The sequence below is a fragment of the Oryctolagus cuniculus genome, chromosome 3, assembly GCF_051225735.1.
Source record: "Oryctolagus cuniculus isolate XC-2025 breed Fujian yellow rabbit chromosome 3, ASM5122573v1, whole genome shotgun sequence".
In the NCBI taxonomy this organism is placed as follows: domain Eukaryota; kingdom Metazoa; phylum Chordata; class Mammalia; order Lagomorpha; family Leporidae; genus Oryctolagus; species Oryctolagus cuniculus.
In genome coordinates, this window is record NC_142869.1 from 152,872,561 (window position 1) to 152,893,157 (window position 20,597).

The following is a 20,597-nucleotide window of genomic DNA, read 5'->3' on the forward strand; positions in this document are numbered from 1 at the left end:
TTAAAAATTATGTTAAGACAACATGTGTGAAAATACATCTTATTAAAAGTCAGGATAAACAGGTCACAAACATCATATATAATTTCTGTCAGTGACAGAGTTGTGTGTGTGATTTTTATGTAATATCAACTGAAATGCTAAGACACAGTTACTTCTCAGTGGTAGGATGGCCTATGATTTTCATTTTCTTCTTTCAGCTTTCCTGTTTTCCAGCATTTCCTGAATTCAAGAAGTGTCTTATGTAATCAGAAGTAAAAGTTATTAGTAACAATTGGTCTGAATGCTTACTGGGTAAAGGTCCCACTTCTAAGCATAGTACCCAAGTGTCAGCCTTGTCATATTGCAATACGCATTTGACCCAGCCTCTCACCATTTCAGAGGCATTTATTGTTCTTTTAAGGCTAAATCATCGTGCGTGCACATGGATCTCCCTGGGACATCTGTAACCATTCTTGTTCTTGTGAAACCCATGCCCACCCCCTTACGTCCCTCCTAGCCCAGAGTGTCTGATATTTACTTGGTCAAGGCTGAGTTGGTTGTTGTCTCCAATGTACTCCCATAGGGCTCTGTGTGATTTTTACTTGTTGTGCTGACCACATGGCATTCTATCATGTGGGATTTTTGAAGGGGCCTGGAAAACAGACATGGTGCTTCATGATAAGTATCTACTAGGTAAATGCATGAATAAGAGAATAACAAATTCCTTTGTTTCATTTTTAAATACTTTTATTTGCCCACTCCTTAAAAACTCTGTTTTCAGTTGTCTGAAGACTGAGGAGGTGTTACCCACCCATACATATCATAAGAACTCAGAATGATGGTCTTCAAGTTTAATTGCTTATATATTCCCAAAGGGGATTTTTGAAAATATGCCCTCTCTACATTTTTAAGTTGGTGTAGATTTTTCAACCTAGGTTTAAGTGAGGACAAATGATGTAATTTCCTTTTTATTGTATTGTCTAAGTGTGTTAAATGAATTTTTGTCAAAAGTTTAGAGCTGCAGTTTCAGTGCATTTAATTCAGAGGAAATAAATGCATTTATGAAGTCAGTCCTCATGGTCAAGCCAATCAGCTATGATTTTTCTGTCAACATATAACATATGTTATATAACATATGTTAATAACATATTATTTTCAAATATATCAGATTTATCTAAAAAATCTTATGATGAGGATTAGATACTTAATAATTTATTAATTTATTTATTCATTATTAGAAATTAAACAATTACTTAACTGGTTCATTATAATGCCGAATCCCCTAATTCATTTCTGAAATTTTATTCTGAGATAGGTAAGACATATAGTTACACTGCTTTAAATGTGAAATCTGGGTGAAATAGATTGGTTTTTCAATATTTCTTGCTTTGCTTTTATGGGACAGTCTCTTTCAGGAGAAAAACATTTCATATGGTCCTTTTGTTTAAGCCCCAGGGTTTTTTTTTTTTTAATAACTACAGATTTTTAATTTACTTTTTATTTATTTGAGAGGCAGGAGCAGACACAGCCACACAGAGCTCCCATCTGCTGGTTTACAGCCAGGGCTGGATCAGAACTCAAGCCAGGACTCCCAAGCAGCCTGCAGGGACCCAGCTACTTCTGCCTCGAAGAGTGAGCCTTAGGAAGCTGGAAGTGGGAGCAGAGCCAGGCTTCAAAGCCAGGCATTCCGATGGGGGTGCAGGCATCCCAGCTGGCAGCTTAACTGCCCCCGATAGGTTTTCATCCTCTGGAGTGGGGCATGCAAGACTCACACTAACTTGCAGAGTAGGTGAGAGGGTCCTCTCTTCTGTGTAAGGTGAGGGAAGGACAGCTGTGAGGGAGAACTCAAGAGAAATGATAGTGGCAAACTTTTGGACAGATTTATTTTAGGAGAGAGGACATTTGGATGTTGAGGATCTGAAAACAGATTCCCCGTAAAACTAGGTGAACCAGTTTCCTCCTAATCAATCCGCAGGGCTGTTCCTTTGGTTTGAAGACCACCATCCTAAGACTTCCCATGCAGGTAATAGACAAGGGGTTTTCTCCTCACCAACTACTCTCGCATAAATGGATTCGTTTAAATCAGTTCATATTTATATTCAGTGATAATTGCTTCAGGAAATGCTTTGAGTTTCTTGGAAGCTGCCACCAATCTGACTGAACAGAAGTCAGGTTTGTGTTGTAATTCCATTCCATGACCAACTAATTATATAACTTTAGTCATTTAACCTCTCTGAGTCAGTCTATCTATAGCTTTGAACAAAGAGGATTATAAAAATCTACCTCTTATTTTATGCTGAGTATTAAATAATAATGTTTGTAAACTAGCCTATAGGAAGTAAGTGTGGGTGTATTCAGTCTTTAATTAAACCAAATGTAATTTGATAATGGACAAAGATTTGAGAAAGTGCAATAATGTTTTCATTACAACTCTAAGTTTCCAATGTCTTGGATTGCGCATTCTAGAAACTGTGTGGCATATAATTTTGTACTGTAAACTAATAAAATATATGGTATAATGGGTCATATGCCATCTGCTTTAAATTAGTTGTACATAAAACAGATATCTATTGAAAATATCTGAAAACACTTTTCTTTTCAATTTTTTATAGGGATTTGGGGAATTATTTGAGAAAGCAAAGCAAAACAATAGTGATAGAAAAATCTCCAATGGTGATAACAACCTCTTCTTCAGTAATTTCTCACTTCTTGGTGCTCCTGTCTTGAAAGATATCAGCTTCAAGATAGAAAGAGGGCAGCTGTTGGCGGTGGCTGGATCTACTGGTGCTGGAAAGGTATTCTCTTCTTTTTCTCATCATTAAGAACGTAATTTGCCATGCATTCCTCCTTATTTCTCTAGCTTTTTTTTTTCTTTCATAATATGCGAAGATGTTTTGGAGAAATCAAGTTTTTTTAACAGAAACAAAAACTATACATATTTGTGCCATATGATGCAATGTTTAAATACATGTATACATTGTATAATGTCCAGTTGGGGTAAATATATCCAAATCCTGTAACATTTAACATTTCTTTATGGCTAAAACATTCAACATCCTATCCTCTAGCTCCCATGTTTTAAACAGAGAAATACACATTATTTAAATTACATGATCTATATTCACCCTAATATGCAATAGACCCCTAGAACTTCTTACTCTAACTGTAACTTACTACCCATTTATTGAAAAGATTGTTCTTTTTCTACCACATAGTCTTGGCACTTTTGTCAAAGATCAGTTGATTGTTTTTCGAGTGGCTTTACTTCTAGGTTCTCTGTTCCATTTCACTGGTCTATCAATCTGTTTTTATGCCAATACTGTGCTGTTTTAATTATGAAGCCTTGTAATATTTAATTTGTAACTTAAAATCAAGTGATATAATGCCTCCTGCTTTGTACTTTTTGCTCAAGATTGTTTTGGTTATTTGGGTCTTTTGTGGCTACCTATGAATTTTAATAGTGTTTTTTCTATTTTTGTGAAAAATGTTGGCTGGCGCCGCGGCTCACTAGGCTAATCTTCTGCCTGCGGCGCCGGCACTCTGGGTTCTAGTCCCGGTCGGGGCACCAGATTCTGTCCCGGTTGCCCCTCTTCCAGTCCAGCTCTCTGCTGTGGCCCAGGAAGGCAGTGGAGGATGACCCAAGTGCTTGGGCCCTGCACCCGCATGGGAGACCAGGAGGCAGCACCTGCCTTCTGGCTTCGGATCGGCACAGCATGCTGGCTGTAGTGGCCAGTTGGGGGGTGAACCAACAGAAAAGGAAGACCTTTCTCTCTGTCTCTCTCTCTCTCACTGTCTAACTCTGCCTGTCCAAAAAAAAAAAATGTCATTATATTATTGGTATTTTGATAGGGGTTGTATTCAGTCTGTAAATCACTTTGGGTAGTATGGGCATTTTAACTATACGAATACTCTCAGTTCACAAACTCAGATGCTTTTCCATTTCCTTGTGTCATTTTCAGTTTCTTTCACCAGTGAATTATAGTTTTCATTGTATAGATCCTTCACCTGTTTGATTCAGTTTATTCCATGTATATATTTGTAACTATTGGAAATGAGAGTGCTGTTTTGATTTCTGTTTCTTTTTTTGTTGGTATGTAACAAGACCACCTGTTTTTTTGTGTTGACTGTACTTGCAACTTTGCTGAATTTGTTAGTGCTAATAGTTTCTTTGTGAAGTCTTTGGCATTTTATATATAAGATCTTCTCACCTGCAAGCTGATGATTTGGCTTCCTCCTTTCCAATTTGGGGTGCCCTTTCTTTCTCTCATCTAATTGCTTTGGCTAGGACTCACTGTTCTATGCTAAATAAAATGGTGCAAGTGAGCATCTTTGTCTTGTTCTGGATCCTAGAAAAAAGCCCATCAGCTTTCTCCATTCTGTGTGATGTTAGCTGTTGACTTGTTACAAATCTGGCCTTCATTATGTTGATTTATATTCCTTTTAGATCTAATTTGCTTAGAGTTTTTATCATGAAGGGGTGTTGAATTTTATCAAATGTCTTTTCTACATTTGTTGAATTGATCATATAATTTTTGTCTTTGGTTCTGTTAACTGTTGATGTGATGTATCATGTTTATAGATTTGCATATGTTGATGATCCTTTCCAGGGATGAATCTTGCCTAATTATAGTGAACGATGTATTGAATGTGTTGTTGGATTTTTGTATGCTAGTATTTTGTTGAGGGTTTTTGTGTGTATGTTTATCAAGGATATTGCCCTGCAGCTTTCTTATTTTGTTATGTCCTATTTTGTTTTTGTTTTCTTTTTTTTAAGATTCTGTTTAATTTGAGAGATAGAGTTATAGACAAATAGAGGGAGAGACAGAGAGCAGGGTCTTCCATCTGCTGGTTCACTCCCCAAATGGCCTCAACAGCCTGCCAGGGCTGAGCCAATACAAAGCCAGGAGTTAGGAGCCTCTTGCAGTTCTTCCATGTGAGTGCTGGTGTCCAAGCACTTGGGCCATCCTCCACTGCTTTCCCAGGCCATAAGCAGAGAGCTGGATTAGAAGAAGAACACTGGGACACCAGCTGGCCCCCATATAGGATACTGGGTGGTGCAAGTGGAGGCTTAGTCTACTATGCCACAGTGCCAGCCCCAGGTTTTTTTTTTTTTTTTTTTTTTTTTTTTTTTAATCAGGGTTAAGTTTGGTCTCATAGGATGAACTGGAAGAATTTCTTCCTCTTCTATTTTGTGGAAAAAGTTAAGCTGTGTTAAGTGGTGTTAATTCTTTTTTAAATGTTTGATGGAACTCAGCAATGAAGCTGTCTGGTGATGTGCTTTACTTTGATGGAGTTAGCTTAATGACTGATTCAATCTTGCTACCTAGTATTGGTGTATTTATGACTCTATTTCTTCATGAGTCAATCTTGGTAAGGTGTATGTGTCCAGGAATTTGTGTTTCTTCTAGGTTATCAAATTCGTTGCCATGTAGTTATTCATAGTAGTCTCTATCAGTCCTTTGTATTTCTGTGGTGTAGTTGTAATGTCACCATTTTCATGTCTGATTTTATGTATTTGAATCTTTTCTTTTACTTAGTCTAGCTAAGAGCTTTTCAATTTGTTTATTTTTTCAAGGAACTAGCTTCTTGCTTCATTGATTGTATTTTAGTATATGTTTTAGTATCTGTCATCTATTGGTGCTGAGTCTTCAGTATCGTTGTTGCTGTTATTTGAGAGAGACTATTAGAGACTAGAGACTATTAGAGAGAATGAGCTCCCATCTGCTGGGCCAGGTGGAAGCTGATATCCAGGAACTCAATCCATGCCTCCCAGTGGATGGCAGGGATGCAACTCCTTTATCTATCACATGCTGCTTCCCAGGGTCCACATTAGCAGGAGGCTGGAGTCAGGGACAGAGCCAGGACTTGACCTGGCATTTTGATATGGAACATCAGCATCTTAACTGGTATCTTAACCTCTCAGCCAGATGCTCACTCTGTGCTCTGAGTTTTATTATTTCTTTAATTTTTATTTTATCTGTTTTTGTTTTTCTAGTTCCTTGGTAAGTCTTTATTGGAGATATTTCTACTTTGATATAGGCATCAATTGATGTAAACTTACCTTTTAGTACTGCTTCTGCTGAATCCCATATGTTTTAGTATGTTGTGTTTCAATTTTCATTGTTTCAAAACTTTTTTTCGTAATTTTCCTTTATCTACTGGTTGCTCAAGAATAAGTCACTTAATTTCCACGTCTTTATGTAGTTTCCAAAGTTTTCCTTGTTACTGATTTCTAGTTTTATTGCATTAATGTCAGAAAAGATATTTGATATGATTTCTGCTTTAAAAAATTGTTCAGGCTTGTTTTGTAGTTGTATGATCTATGTGACCTGCCATATGATTTATCCATATGCTGTTGAGAGAAATGTGTATTCTATAGCTTTGGATGGAATGATCTATAGATGTCTAGTAGGTCCCATTCACTCTCCTGTTTCTTTTTTGATTTTCTGTCTGCATCATATGTCATTTTCTGAGAGTGAAGTGTTTGCAGAAATTCTTACATTAATATTAGGGCAATATTTGGGTATAGTGTCCCTTATAATATAAATGGTTCCAAGAATAATTTCCTCTGGTTTTTATTTCCTGATATTTCTGGTGACCTTTTACTTACTCATCTTTAGATTTTGAATGGTGTTTACACATGATAGGCATTCAGTAATTTCATTGAACAACTGAAACATCCATTTTTACCAGTCTTTTGCATAGGCATTTTTTATACTATTAGAATCATTGCTTAGATTTTTATCTCAGTATCAATGTAAGCAGGTCCCCATTTTGTTGACAAAGAATTTTAGAATATAGACTTGCTCGTGATATATTATGAGGAAAAAATATAGAATTGAGTGGTTTTTGAGGGAAAATATAGAAACATTAATTTTTTAAAAGATTTATTTTACTTATTTGAAAGACAGTTACAGAGAGAGGAAGAGACAGAGAGAGAGGTCTTCCATCTGCTGGTTTACTCCCCAGATGGCCGCAACGGGCGGAGCTGCACTAATCTGAAGCCAGGAGCCAAGAACTTCTTCCGAGTCTCCCATCTGGGTGCAGGAGTCCAAGGACTTAGGCCATCCTCTACTGCTTTCCCAGGCCATAGCAGAGAGCTGGATCGGAAGAGGAGCAGCCGGGACTAGAACCAGTGCCCACATGGGATGCTGGCACTTCAGGCCAGGGCTTTAACTCTGCACCACGGCGTCATCAGAAACATTAATTTATTCATTTATTGGTCTCTCCTTCACATCCCACCCTAAGAGTAACTTACCGTAAACCCAGGATATTTGGCAAAACATTTCTCAAGTGGGTTAGAGAGAGAGAGAGAGCTAACAGATCAAACTTTATTATTCAAGGAAGAGAAGATTTTATAGTGATTTTCAAGGATGTCAGCTATCATGCAGATAAAGGTTAACATTTGTTGTATTTAAACTCTCAGAAATAAGTTCACAGCACATAAAGTAATCAACTTAGGGAGCCTTTAATTATCTCTCTTATTGGAAAAGCCTGCCGGAGCAATGAGTATTTGACTCTCATTTGAACTGTGTGTAAGAAAAAGTGTAACGATCTTATGAAGCATTTTGAAGTACTTTCTGGAACTGTACCTAAGGATATAGGTCAGAGAAAAAAAAAAAAGAAGGGAGAGGGGAAAAGGGGAGGTGCGGAGAAAGAACAGGAGATAGAGAAGGAGGGGAGGAAGCAGAGAGGAAAAAGGAAGGAAAGAAAGGAGAAAGCAACAGTGCCACCATCAAGTAAAAATGGAAATAAAGACTCCAAATAGGCAGTGGTTTACTATTTTCTAAGATGAGGAGAGCTGTACTTTTTTTTTTTTTTGACAGGCAGAGTGGACAGTGAGAGAGAGAGACAGAGAGAAAGGTCTTCCTTTGCCGTTGGTTCACCCTCCAATGGCCACTGCAGCCGGCGCGCCGCGCTGATCCGATGGCAGGAGCCAGGTACTTATCCTGGTCTCCCATGGGGTGCAGGGCCCAAGCACTTGGGCCATCTTCCACTGCACTCCCTGGCCACAGCAGAGAGCTGGACTGGAAGAGGGGCAACCGGGACAGAATCTGGTGCCCCGACCGGGACTAGAACCCGGTGTACCGGAGCCGCAAGGCGGAGGATTAGCCTAGTGAGCCGCGGCGCCGGCGCCAATGAGGAGAGCTGTACTTTTAAGAATGCAGTGTGAGACATGGGAAGCAAAAGCCGCAGAAATTTTCTAATCATTGAATTGGTATCCACAATGGTAGTGAAACAATTTGCTTCTTTCTTCGATTGTTTTCCTATGTGTGAAACAGGCCTTTTGAGTAAAGTAGCTATAGTTGTGCATTTTCTTCTTACCATAACATTCTCCTTCTTAGAGTATTATGTTTTTCTTTTATTTCTAGTATAACATGACTAGAATTTTCACTGTTAAAAGAAATTACACCATCAAAGCAGTTGATACTAAAGATGTTACAGATAATCTAAGCAAGGATGTCTTCTGGTGAGAGGCAGTAATTGTGTTTCATTGTATTTTAAAAATTCATAGCTTAGGTATTTAAGGCCAATTCTATGAAAGATGAGTAAAAATAGTGTTGCAATTAAAAATTGCAAGACTTGCTGGCAGTTTCATTTCAGGCAGTTCTATTAAAGATTAATGAGCAGACAATCATTAGCTGGTGTTACAACTGCCTGGTATGGGAGGGAGTTATAAAGACAGACTCAGCTGAAGGCAGTGATCCCTCAGGAATAAGTAAACTCCTCTGAGAAATAAGGTTTGTCAACTTATCCAAGATGCTGCCTTTTTGGGGATGGAACAGTTTATGATTTTATCAGACAAAAGATCGAGCTAAAATATAAGATCAGATCCTTGAAAATGGTAACATTTTAAGTAAAACCTCACTCCGCTGCATTTGGTATTAGCTATCAAAAGTCTTAAAAATAATAATTCTTCTACTTCTATGACTTATCCTAATATGTTTGCAGAGATTTTATATAAAATTCTTCATAAAAACCTTTCTTTCCATAGCTTAAAATTGAGGGGAGGAGGAAAAGCATGGCAAATGGATTTGAATTGGGGATTGGTGAGATAAGTTTTGGAAGAGCTAGTGTATGGCATGTTATTCTATCAATAAAAGTGGTATTTAAGAATGAACTTGAAGGGTGTGTGTGATACACTCTTAATTAAGTGCAGAAAGACCTCCACTTACAAAATGGTATGTGCATTATGAACTACATTTTATTACAGCATATGTAAGTGTGTGTGTGTGTGTGTGTGTGTGTGTCTATATGTTATCTGGAAGGACAAATGCTATCACTGGAATTTGCATCTATTTTATATTCCTGGCTTTTCCAAAGTTTCAGCAATTCATATGTATTACTTTTCTGCTGAAATAACGTCATGTTTAATTTTATCACTATCCCCTGTTAGAATCATTTTGATTGGAAAAGCACACATCATCTTCATTTTTCTATCCCAAGGACTGTCATAGTGCATAGCAGGGCATACACACTTTTCACAAATCAGCTGGACATCTTTCCGACAACTTTGGTTGTTGTTCTCATCTACACTAAGTGTCCTATACTAAGGAAACTCCCTTGGATTCTTTTTAGGAAGCATTGCAGGTGTAAGAGCTTGCAATCCCAGAACCCTTGAGCAAAGTTTGGCTATGGCATCTCTCTGTGGTCAGGGGTTCTGTAGTTCACACCACAATGGAAACAGTTCTGTGGCCTTTTTGGCTGGGAGGAGTGATTGTGTCACATGGGTGGAATTTTCATGAATAGAAGTAGTGCCTTTATAAAAGAAGTCACAGAGAGACACTTACCCTTCTGCCAGCGAAGACATAGCACAAAGGCAGCTATGTTTATGAACCAAGCCCTCGTCATGCACCAAGTCTGCTGGTGCCTTGGTTCTGGACTGCCCAGCCCCCAGAACTATCAGAAAGAAAATTCTTTGGGTCAAAAGTCACCTGAGTTTGGTATTTTGGTATAGCTGTCCAAAGGACAATGGACAGACAGACACACGTTCAAAAAAATTGCTGTCTAATCTTCCATTGTGTGGGTCAATATTCTCTATTGCACTGAGTCGCTGTTGATCAACATTTTGATTGTTTCCAGTATTTTGCTAACATAAAGAACAACACTATAGACTGGCGCCATGGCTCAATAGGCTAATCCTCTGCCTTGCGGCACTGGCATAGCGGGTTCTAGTCCCGGTTGGGGCGCTGGATTCTGTCCCGGTTGCCCCTCTTCCAGGCCAGCTCTCTGCTGTGGCCAGGGAGTGCAGTGGAGGATGGCCCAAGTGCTTGGGCCCTGCACCCCATGGGAGACCAGGAGAAGCACCTGGCTCCTGCCTTCGGAATCATTTAGAATGTCTGCAAGTGTATCAATTAGATAGCTTTTAGAAGTGGTTTAGTATTTGTACTCTTACAGTTTTGATAGATATTGTCCAATTTTCTTCCAGAAGGTTATACTAATTTATGTTCATAAATAGAAGAGTGCTAATTTTGTTTTTTTTTTGCTAATGTGCCTGGGAAAGCAGCAAAAGGGGGTCAAGGTAATTGGGCCCCCACCATCCGTGTAGTCTGGCCCAGTCTGGGCTATTACATCCATTTGGAGAGTGAACCACTGGGTGAAAGATTCTCTCTCTCTCTCTCTTTCTTGCTCTCTTTCTCTCTTTCTGTCACTCTTTCAAATAAATAAATAAATCTTCTTAAAATTGCTGATTTTCCCAGAGCATTACCAACAGAGGATATTATCTAATTTTTGAAATTTTTCAATCTCATAGGGGAAAAGCATATGTCAGTATATTTTAAATTCACATTTCTCTTATGAATAATATGTGGTATCTTTTTATATGTTTAAAAGTCACTTATATAATCTAATTTTGCTGAAATATCTATTCAAATACATTGTATATTTTACTAATGGTCTGGTAGTATTTTTCTTTTTGATTTTAGAATCACTTTATATGAAGGGAAATTACTTATTTGTATGGTATTTGTTAAAATATTTATGTCATGTTGACTTTTTTCCTTTCCTTTAGAATTTTTTTAAAATGTGGTTTATTTGTTTTATGACTTTCTGACTTTCCTTAATTTTTTAAATGTTTATTTATTTTCACTTACTTGAAATTGACTGACAGAGAGAAGGCGGGGTGGGGGAATCTTTCATCTGTTGGACCCCAAATATCCACAACAACTAGGGATGGACCAGGCCAAATCTAGAAGCCAGGACTCCATCGGGTCTCCAACTTGGATGACAAGGGCCGTAATACTTGAGCCATTATCTTCTGCTTCCCAAGATGTGTTAGCAGGAAACTGGATCAGAAGTGGAGGTTCTGGGACTCAAATCAGCACCCTGTTATGGGACGTGGGAGTCCCAGGCAGCAGCTTAACCAGCTAAGCCACAATGCCCAACCCTGGCTTCCTGATTTTGAGTCATAGAAAATCTGTCTTCACTCCGGGCATTTTCTAATGTTCTCTATAAGTAAATATTTTATGGTCTTATTTCTTACTTCATTGTCCTGCTTGGATTTCATTATGCATTTAGTGTAAATACAGATACAAATATTTTGTTTTCCTTCCAGATAGCTGTACAGTTATCTCCCACCACTTATTGAATAGTCCATCTGTCCCTCCATAGTCCTAGATACCACCTCTATCAAATAATGTGTTTATGCATTGGATCTATTTTCATACTTCGGCTTCTGGGCTGTGAGTTTTGTCTATTTATGTATCAAGACACTTTTTAAAGTTATTGAGCCTTTACCATTTAATATAGGCATTAAAATATAATTAAGTCATCAAGTAATTATAGTTTATTGAATAGCTTCTTTGTTGTGGGACTGTTCAAGTTCCTGAGGATACAGTCATGAACAAACCCTACATGTCCTCACTCCCATCCTAGAGATCTCATGTTCTACTGGGAGAGGGCAAACAAATGGTAAATATAGGATGTAGGATGTCATGGGATGACAAATGCTGTTAAGATAAAACAGGGAAGGAAGACTTGGGGTAAGGGTGAAATTTTGTAAATAGGTGGAATGGGAAAACTCTCATTGAAAGGTACCCTTTGAGTAAAGATTTGTAGGAGGTGAGAGATAAGGATATCAGGGAAGAGCCTTTCCGGTAGAGGGTGGAGCAAATGTAATGCACTTGCCTGATTCAAAGAACAGCAAAAGGGTTGGTGGAGCAGGCAGAATGAGCCTTGGAGGGTAAACTATTGTAAGAGAATTAATGGGGCACAGACCATAGAGAGCCTTGTAAAAAGGCTTTTGTTTTGCGTGAGATTAGAGACTAGTGGAGAGTATTAATCAGAAAATAGTATCATTTGCTTGCATTGTAACAGGACCACACTGGCCAATGTTCCAAAATAGACTGTAGGAAGACAAGGGCAGAAGCCAGGAGGTGAATTAGGAGCCTTTTGTGCTAATTCAGACAAGTGATGATGGTGGCTTGATCCCTGCAGAGACTGAAGTGGTATGAAGTAGTCAGATTCAGAACATGTTTTGAAGGAGGAGCCAATGGGATTAAAGGATTGGTGAAAGATGGCATATAGGAAAAGTCATGGGCCGGTGCCACAGCTCACTAGGCTAATCCTCCGCCTTGTGGTGCCGGCACACCGGGTTCTAGTCCCGGTCGGGGCACCGGATTCTGTCCCGGTTGCCTGTCTTCCAGGCCAGCTCTCTGCTGTGGTCAGGGAGTGCAGTGGAGGATGGCCCAGGTGCTTGGGCCCTGCACCCCATGGGAGACCAGGAGAAGCACCTGGCTCCTGCCTTCGGATCAGCGCGGTGCGCCGGCCGCAGCGCACTGGCCACAGCGGCCATTGGAGGGTGAACCAACAGCAAAAGGAAGACCTTTCTCTCTGTCTCTCTCTCTCACTGTCCACTCTGCCTGTCAAAAAAAAAAAAAAAATTAAAAAAAAATAGAAAAGTCATACAGGAGTGAAGGCTGAGTTGGAACTTTCTGGATGGAGTAACTGGAGTAACTGGAATGATGAAAGTACCATTTACTAGAAAGATTATGGAAGTAACAGGCTTTGGGTGGAGCTTGATTTTGGCATGTTAAGTTTGCAATGCATATTTGACATCCAAGTAGAGGATGTACAAGTCTAGACTCCAGGGAGAGGAGTCTGGTGGTGTGAAGACAGGACCAGCTGAGATTCCAAAGGAGCAAAGTGTGAACCCAAAGGCATCCCAACTATGAGCAGGTTCAGTTGTCTGATAGAATCTCCCCAAGAAGCTGTGTGGGTTTCTTGTTCTTTTTAGATATAGGTTTTGAGAATTTTATTTATTTATTCTATCTAAATCAGTTTATGTAATTTTTTTCTGTCATCTAGGGTTAGTTTAGCCACACAGTTTTTCTTATTTATCCATTTTATTCAGCTTTTCAAAGCAGTCTCTTCTCTACTGTTAATTTATTCCATCTTTTTTATAGTGTATGTCTGCAGGTTTTTTTTTAAAGATTTATTTTATTTATTTGAAAGACAGAGTTACAAAGAGAGATAGAGACAGAGAGAGCGGTCTTCCATCTGCTGGTTCACTCCCCAGATATCTGAAGTGAGGAGCCAGGAGTTTCTTTTGGGTCTCCCTTCTGGGTGCAGGGGCCCCAAGGACTTGAGCCATCATCTACTGCTTTCCCAGGCCAAAGCAGAGAGCTGGATCTGAAGAAGAGCAACCGTGACTAGAACTGGTGTCCATATGGGATGCCAGCACTTCAGACCAGTGCTTTAACCCGCTACACCACAATGCTGGCTCCTGCAGCTTTCTTGATCATGGATTTCTTGTTCACTAGATAAATATGTAAAAAATAAACTTCATAACGACTAGCTTTTACATTTATTCATTTCAGTTGTTATGTTGTATCATAATTCATTTATTTATTATTTAATTTTTTAAAAAGATTTATTTATTTGAAAGGCAAAATTAGAGAGAGAGAGAGAGAGATTTAAAGATAGGGAGACAGGCAGTGAAAGAGATCTTCCATCTTCTGATTCACAACTCAAGTGGCTACAACAGCTGGGGATGGGCCAGGCCAAAGCCAGGAGCCAGGAGCTTCATCTGGGTTTTCCACATGGGTGCAGGGGCCCAGGCACTTGGGCCATCTTCTACTGCCTTCGCAGGTACATTAGCCAGGAGCTGGATAGGAAATGGAGCAGCCAGGACTTGAACTGGAGCCCATATGGGGTGCTGGTGTTGCAAGCAGGAGGTTAACCCATTCCACCACAACTCTGGCCCCTGATTTATGATTTAATGTTTATTAATTTGTTCTATTTTTTCTTCTGGTTATCCTGTTGTTCTTTTTAAAAAACAATTTTTTGTATTTTTGAGTCTTTCCTTTTATTCTGGGTAACATTTTAGATATATTGTGGATTCTATTTGATATGTAGTGTTTCTATTATATTGTTCTCTAGAAAATCTGTAGCTTTAGTTATTCTTTGCTCTTTGACCCAAAAGCTTCCTAAGGGAAAGCTTGGCATTTTTCAGAAAGAAAATAAATTTTCTTTGTTTTCTGAGACTGTTGGCCGTATTATTTCCACTTCTTAGAAACGATGATCATTGTCATGTTTTATGATCATTTTCATCCATTTAATAAATAGTCAATATTTGTGTTTGTTTCCTGGCCACTTAAAAGAGACTATTTGTATACTTTCTAGTAATAGAATAGAGTTCAATATAGATATTAAATCTACATTATTACTCAGTGATATTTGGGTCTTCTTAACAAAAAGTTGAATTAAAGTCTTCCACTACATGTTTTTTCTTATTATTCCTTAGAGGTTCCATAATTTTTTCTTCATGAATATTGCTTTTTATTTAATTGATTTATTTATTTGTAAAAATTTTACTTGTTTATTTGAAAGTCAGAGTTAGAAATAGAGAGAATCTTCCATCCTGTGGTTTGTTCCCTAAATGGCTGCAATAGCTGGAGCTGGGCCAGCCTGAAACTGGGAGCCAGGAGCTTCCACAGGTCTGCCGCATAGGTGGCATGGGTATAAACATTTGGGCCATCTTCTGCTGCTTTCTCAGGCACATTAGCAGGGAACTGGATTGGAAGTGCAGCAGCTGGGACACAAATCAGTGCCCATATGGGATGCTTGTGTTGCAGGCAGTGACTTAACCTGCTTCACCACAAAGCTGGCCCCGGAGTGCCTTTTTTTCATTGGATGACATTAGTCCTAAATTTTTCCTTGTCTAATATGTAAATTACAATTTTTCTTTTTGTTTGTGCTTACCAAATTTAACTTTATTTAACTTACCAGATTCTATTTTATTTTGTTTTAATTGTGCTTCTTTTATTTAACATAGAGTTGAAGTTTTTTTTTTTTTTAATTTTGCTTTTTTCCTTTTAATGGATGCATTTAGCCAACCAAAAAATCCTAATTTATATACTTTTATTATAAGAATATCCTCCACAAATATTTTTGGATATATTACCTAATATGTTTTGGAATTTGTAAGGTTTTTTTTTTTTAAATTTACCATTTCAACCATCTTTAATCATGTAGTTTCATGGTATTAAGTGCATGTACATAGTTCCACAACCATCACCTCCTTTTACTGAGTTTTATTTGCTGACTTTGTAAATACCTTTTATTGAGTTCTGTCATATTATTTGTTTTCTCTGTTTTTTATAAATATGCTATGCTGTCTGTTGGTTCTTGGATTTGTGACTACGTACATACCTGTGTATGGATGTATTTATAATAATAACTTTTGTTACTTCACTAATATGATAAAATCACTTTTCAGAGATTATTTCTTTATTTGAATAACACAGTCAGAGGGAGAGACTGAGAGGTAGAGAGATCTGCCATCCTTTGGTTCACTCTCTGAATGGCCATAAGGGCTGGCTCATTGGTAGGCCAAAGCCCAGAGCCTGGAACTCCTTCTGGGTCTCCCACAGAGGGTGGCAGGGGCCGAAGTTCCGGGTGGTTTTCCAGGGCTTTCCCAGGCACATTAGCAGGGAGTTGGATGGGCAGTGCAGCAGCCAGCAGTGCAGGCAGAGGTTTAACCTGCTGTGGCATAGCCCTGGCTCCCAATAAAATCATTGTTCACAGATAAAAATCAATGCTTTTCCAATGCTACTGCCTTTTCCTCTAGTCAATTTTAGTCAATACCGTTATCTTTCTTGATGTTTAATTTTGTATTGTTAAATATGCTTATGCTTCTGTTACTTGGTTTGTTAGCTTTAAATGATATCCTTTGACTTCCAGCTTTTTTTGATAAAGCAATCTGCAAGTTTCTTGTACATTCCACACCCACACCCCATTTCATTGTTTTGTTTACTTAGTTTTTATACTTGTTAGTGTCAGGTCACACAGCATTTACATTCTGATCTGCAATGCTAATTCTATTACTTTTACTTCACAGTTACATGAAGTTTTTGCTCAGTGAGACTTCCTTTTGGTCCATCCTACCTTGAATGATTTTACACTTCAGGAGTCTTGTGGGGACAATATTACCTGAATAGACCCTTTTATCTAATCTTCCTTAGATTAGATCTCTTCTAATCTAATCTTTACCTAATCCAGTTTTCTGAATACTGAAGATACCTTGTAGGATTATTGTGAGGATTAAATAAATTAATATAATTCAAACATGGGGATTCAGCACCCAACACAAATGTTAATTGGCACTCATCTGACCTGGGCCTCCTCCAACCCTATCCCAACACTCTGAATTAGGTGCCCCTTCTCTGTGAACCTCTACCTGGCACTTGTCACACTGGATTGTAATTGTCTCTTTCATTCCCCCCACCCCCGCCTTTGTTTCTTTGGTGCATAGCAGAATACCTGGAACAGGAAGTACTTAAATGTTTTGAATCAAATGAGTTAACAGATTCTTAAAAAATCAGAATAGGAACCTCTGTTGAGGATGGTAATTGGAGCCAAGTGAATCCTGGCAGTGATTTGATCGAATAACTTCATGACGGTGTTCTTTGTTTCCAGACTTCGCTTCTGATGATGATTATGGGAGAGTTGGAGCCTTCAGAGGGTAAAATTAAGCACAGTGGAAGAATATCATTCTGCTCTCAGTTTTCCTGGATCATGCCTGGCACCATTAAAGAGAACATCATCTTCGGTGTTTCCTACGATGAGTATAGATATAAGAGTGTCATCAAAGCTTGCCAACTAGAAGAGGTAAGCAATTATGTGAAAAATTTCTGATTATGCTTATAAAACTTCCAAACTACCTGTTATTAATTTTAGTCTTTATAAATTAAAGATTTCTCTGTGGGTAAGCTGCTACAGGTAGATCCATTAATAAAACACGTGACTACTGCTTTCAGAAGTTTGCAAATACATAAAATAGATGCAATTTATTTTTTTAAATGATGGGCTAGGTTGGTGTATTAAAAACTATTAAATGGTGGGAATTTTGTTCACTCATTAGTGGGACAGCTGTCCTCAATGGACATTTATACAGCGTGCAGTTTTTAAAAAGATACTTCAGAATTGTGTAAGAGAATTTTAATAACACCATAAGCTAATGGAGCCAGTATTGAGCTGCCAGCATAGGATCAGAGAGAGAAAACTGTGACAGGATCTTTTCCTCAACGTTGAACATACAGCAGTATAACCTTGTGATTATAATTCTCTGAAGCAGGCAAAATGAAGATGATGCTATTGAATCATTTCCTAACAAAGGTAATATTGACCAATAGGCTAATTATCTGAAAATAGTATAAAATTTTCCAAATGGAAACCATTTGGATATGATAGTAGGTTCAGTAATTACTGATGTAAATGTTAGGGTCCAGAGTATATTATTGTAAGTTTTGTCAAAAGTTTTACCTGAGTAGTGATTCTGATTAAAAATTAGTATCTTTGATAGATAGTATTTGGTACTGATGAATTTTCTACATTGCCATTTATGAAAAATTATAATGGGAAAAAATTAAGCTTAAATACAATATAAATAAAGGAAAATGTGAATTAGATGGAAAATACAATTCTTACAAAAGAGAACTGCAAGACTATCCAAATGGAACCCCAAGTGTATACTGACTCATTCAAAAGTTTTTAAAGCTCCAGTCTGTTTCTGTACACTTTGAGAGCATAATGAAAATTTGTTGTATAAAAGTATTGGATTCTTCATTTTTCAAAATTTAAGCATCCAGAGATAGTATTTCACAGTCTTGAGGTTGGAACCCTGCATTTATTACCAAAAAAAAAAAAAAAAAATTGATGTGTTTCTAAGTTTGGGATTTGCAGTCATAGTGCCTTGCAAGATAAATCATGGAGTTCATTTCCTTATGAGCAGAAAGGTATTGGAAGATTTCTGGTAGACTATTTTGGTTCTTGCTTTATCTAAGTTTTCTGTAGAAATGATTTTATACATGGTGGTTTGATCCTCCTAGAAACTAACAAAATATGTATTTAACCCAAAATAAAGGTTAGGTATACTACTAGTAGTAAATTCATTCATGGAATGAACAGTTACTAATTTCTGAATACTTAGCTAAGTCTTGAATACCAAGTTAAATAAGACTTAGTCCATCTTCTGAATGGTTCATAGTAGGGAGCCTTGTGTTAATAATGAAAGATTGTGTAGTATGTGATTTGTATCTAAATAGAACTGTTAGAAAATAGTGAAAGAAGGAAGAGAGGGGAAGAATATATTCTTTTTTTTTTTCTGATTGTATGGCTAACCTTAAAAATTCAGTAGTTTTAGCATATTCAAAGGTTTATACAGCCATCACTTGATTTTTGGCCCCTTTGTAAGAACCCCATACCCATTGGCTATCAATGCCCATTCGCTTGTCCCTAACCCGCTTCCTTCATAGTCCTAAGTAACCACTAATCTCCTTTCCATCTCTATAAGTTTGGATATTCAGGACATTTTGCTTACATGGAAATAATAAAATAGGTCTTTTGGGCCTAATTTTTTTAAGTACAAGAAGGTAAAAAATCTTCTGTATTTTATATAATGCACCAATAGGTGGAAATAAAAAAAAATATGGATAGACTATAACCCATAAAGTTCTAGGATTCATGAAAAAGTAGGATAAACATATCAATACAGAGTTTAATTGATGCTTAAGTAGACAATGAAAGATGCGTGTTTATAGGTGAAGTTTGAAAGAGGAAATGGGAACTCCTTCTGGGTCTGCCTGTTGTAAGGGCTAATCTCTACATGAAGAAACAAGGCTAAGGACCTCTGATGGAATGATTCACAATGGAATTCCAAGGCTGACAAGAATGAAACCTATGGCCTTGGAGGAATTTTTCATTTAAGAACAAACATTAGAGTTGCCAGTGAAGTGAGGAGAAGGTTCATTTGATGTAAACTCGGAGCATGATGAGTAAATGGGTTGTTGAGAAGGTTGAGTCATACTTATAAGGTGCCTAGCATAAAATCTGTACTATTAGCTTATTTCCTGTTCCCTTTGAGGTAGATAATGCTGTTTAAGAGCCTGACATTGGAGAAATACTTTTTATATTTATTCTTGGTAGGGAATGATAAGATGGGGGTTTGTGTAGTTAAGGTAAACCGTAAGGGAACCATAAAGCTAAAGGATTGTGAAAAGCCATCAGTGTGCATGTTGATCATGACAAAAGTAGTTGTTTGGGAAATTATAGTCAGTTATATAATGGCAGATGATCTTTGTGACCAGTTCATTATGATGCAACAAAGGTTGGGTTAACTGTACTCTCTGGACCCAGCTGAAGGCTATCAGCCTGCTTGGCAAGTTCAGGGGGACTGTCTGTAAAAACAATCATCATGAATGAATAAAAGGTAGAAACATTCTAGACAGAGGAAACTTTGAACAGATTCACAAGATATGAAACTATTTGGTTGACATAGGCCACCACAAGGTTTTTTGTTGTTGTTGTTTTTAAAATATTTATTTCTCTGAAAGAGTTACAGAGAGAGAGGAAAAACAGAGAGATATTCTTCTCCTGGTTCACTCCCCGAATGGCTGCAATGTCCAGAGCTGGGGTCAATCCTAAGCAGGGGCTAGGAGCTTCTTCCAGGTCTCACACATGGGTTCAGGGGTCCCAGCACTTGGGCTATCCTCTGCTGGTTTCCCATGTGCATTAGCAGGGAGCTGGATCAGAAGCAGAGCAGCCAGGGACTTGAACTGGTGCCCATATAGGTTGCCGGTGCTGTAGACGGTAGCTTAACCCACTGTACCACAGCACCAGCCCAACCACAAGCATTTTGATAGGAACTAGAGTGTAACTTGGGAATAATGATTGGAGAGGACAAAAGCTGGTGAGCCATCTCCTTCTATACTAGGCTCAGAAATCTGGTCTTAGAGGGAGCTTCAAATTTAAGGTATGACACTTGCCTGTGATAATGAGAAGCAAAATTAAGGTGGACATGTGGAATAGCAAAATAATAATAATAATAATAATAAAGAAAGAAAAAACAAGTTTCTAAAGAACATTATTATACTTTGCTATGTACTCAGTTTTATGCTTTGTAATTTGGGGATAATGTTATCTACTTTGTTGAGTTTTGTAGATTCTTCTGGTACAGGAAAGTTTTTAATAAGTAGCTTTTTTATAATTAATGTTAGTCACTATTCTGACTAGATGGGTCAACTTTAGCAGTCAAAATAAGAAGTTATTTTATTAATCTAGATAATATTTAAGATGGAATAGAAAAGAGAAAAATTAGGTAGAGGAATGGAAATATAAGG

General features: G+C 37.9%; 1 protein-coding gene across 3 annotated transcripts in view; it reads left to right on the top strand.

Annotated features, from left to right (window-relative positions):
- CFTR (CF transmembrane conductance regulator) overlaps window positions 1-20,597 on the top strand; it is a 221,603-nt gene that overhangs the window by 92,326 nt on the left and 108,680 nt on the right. For all 3 annotated transcript variants that reach the window (XM_089327932.1, XM_051847972.3, NM_001082716.1), the window contains 2 exon segments: window positions 2,592-2,774; window positions 16,897-17,088. In XM_089327932.1, the coding sequence (XP_089184058.1) occupies window positions 2,592-2,774; window positions 16,897-17,088 (375 nt within the window).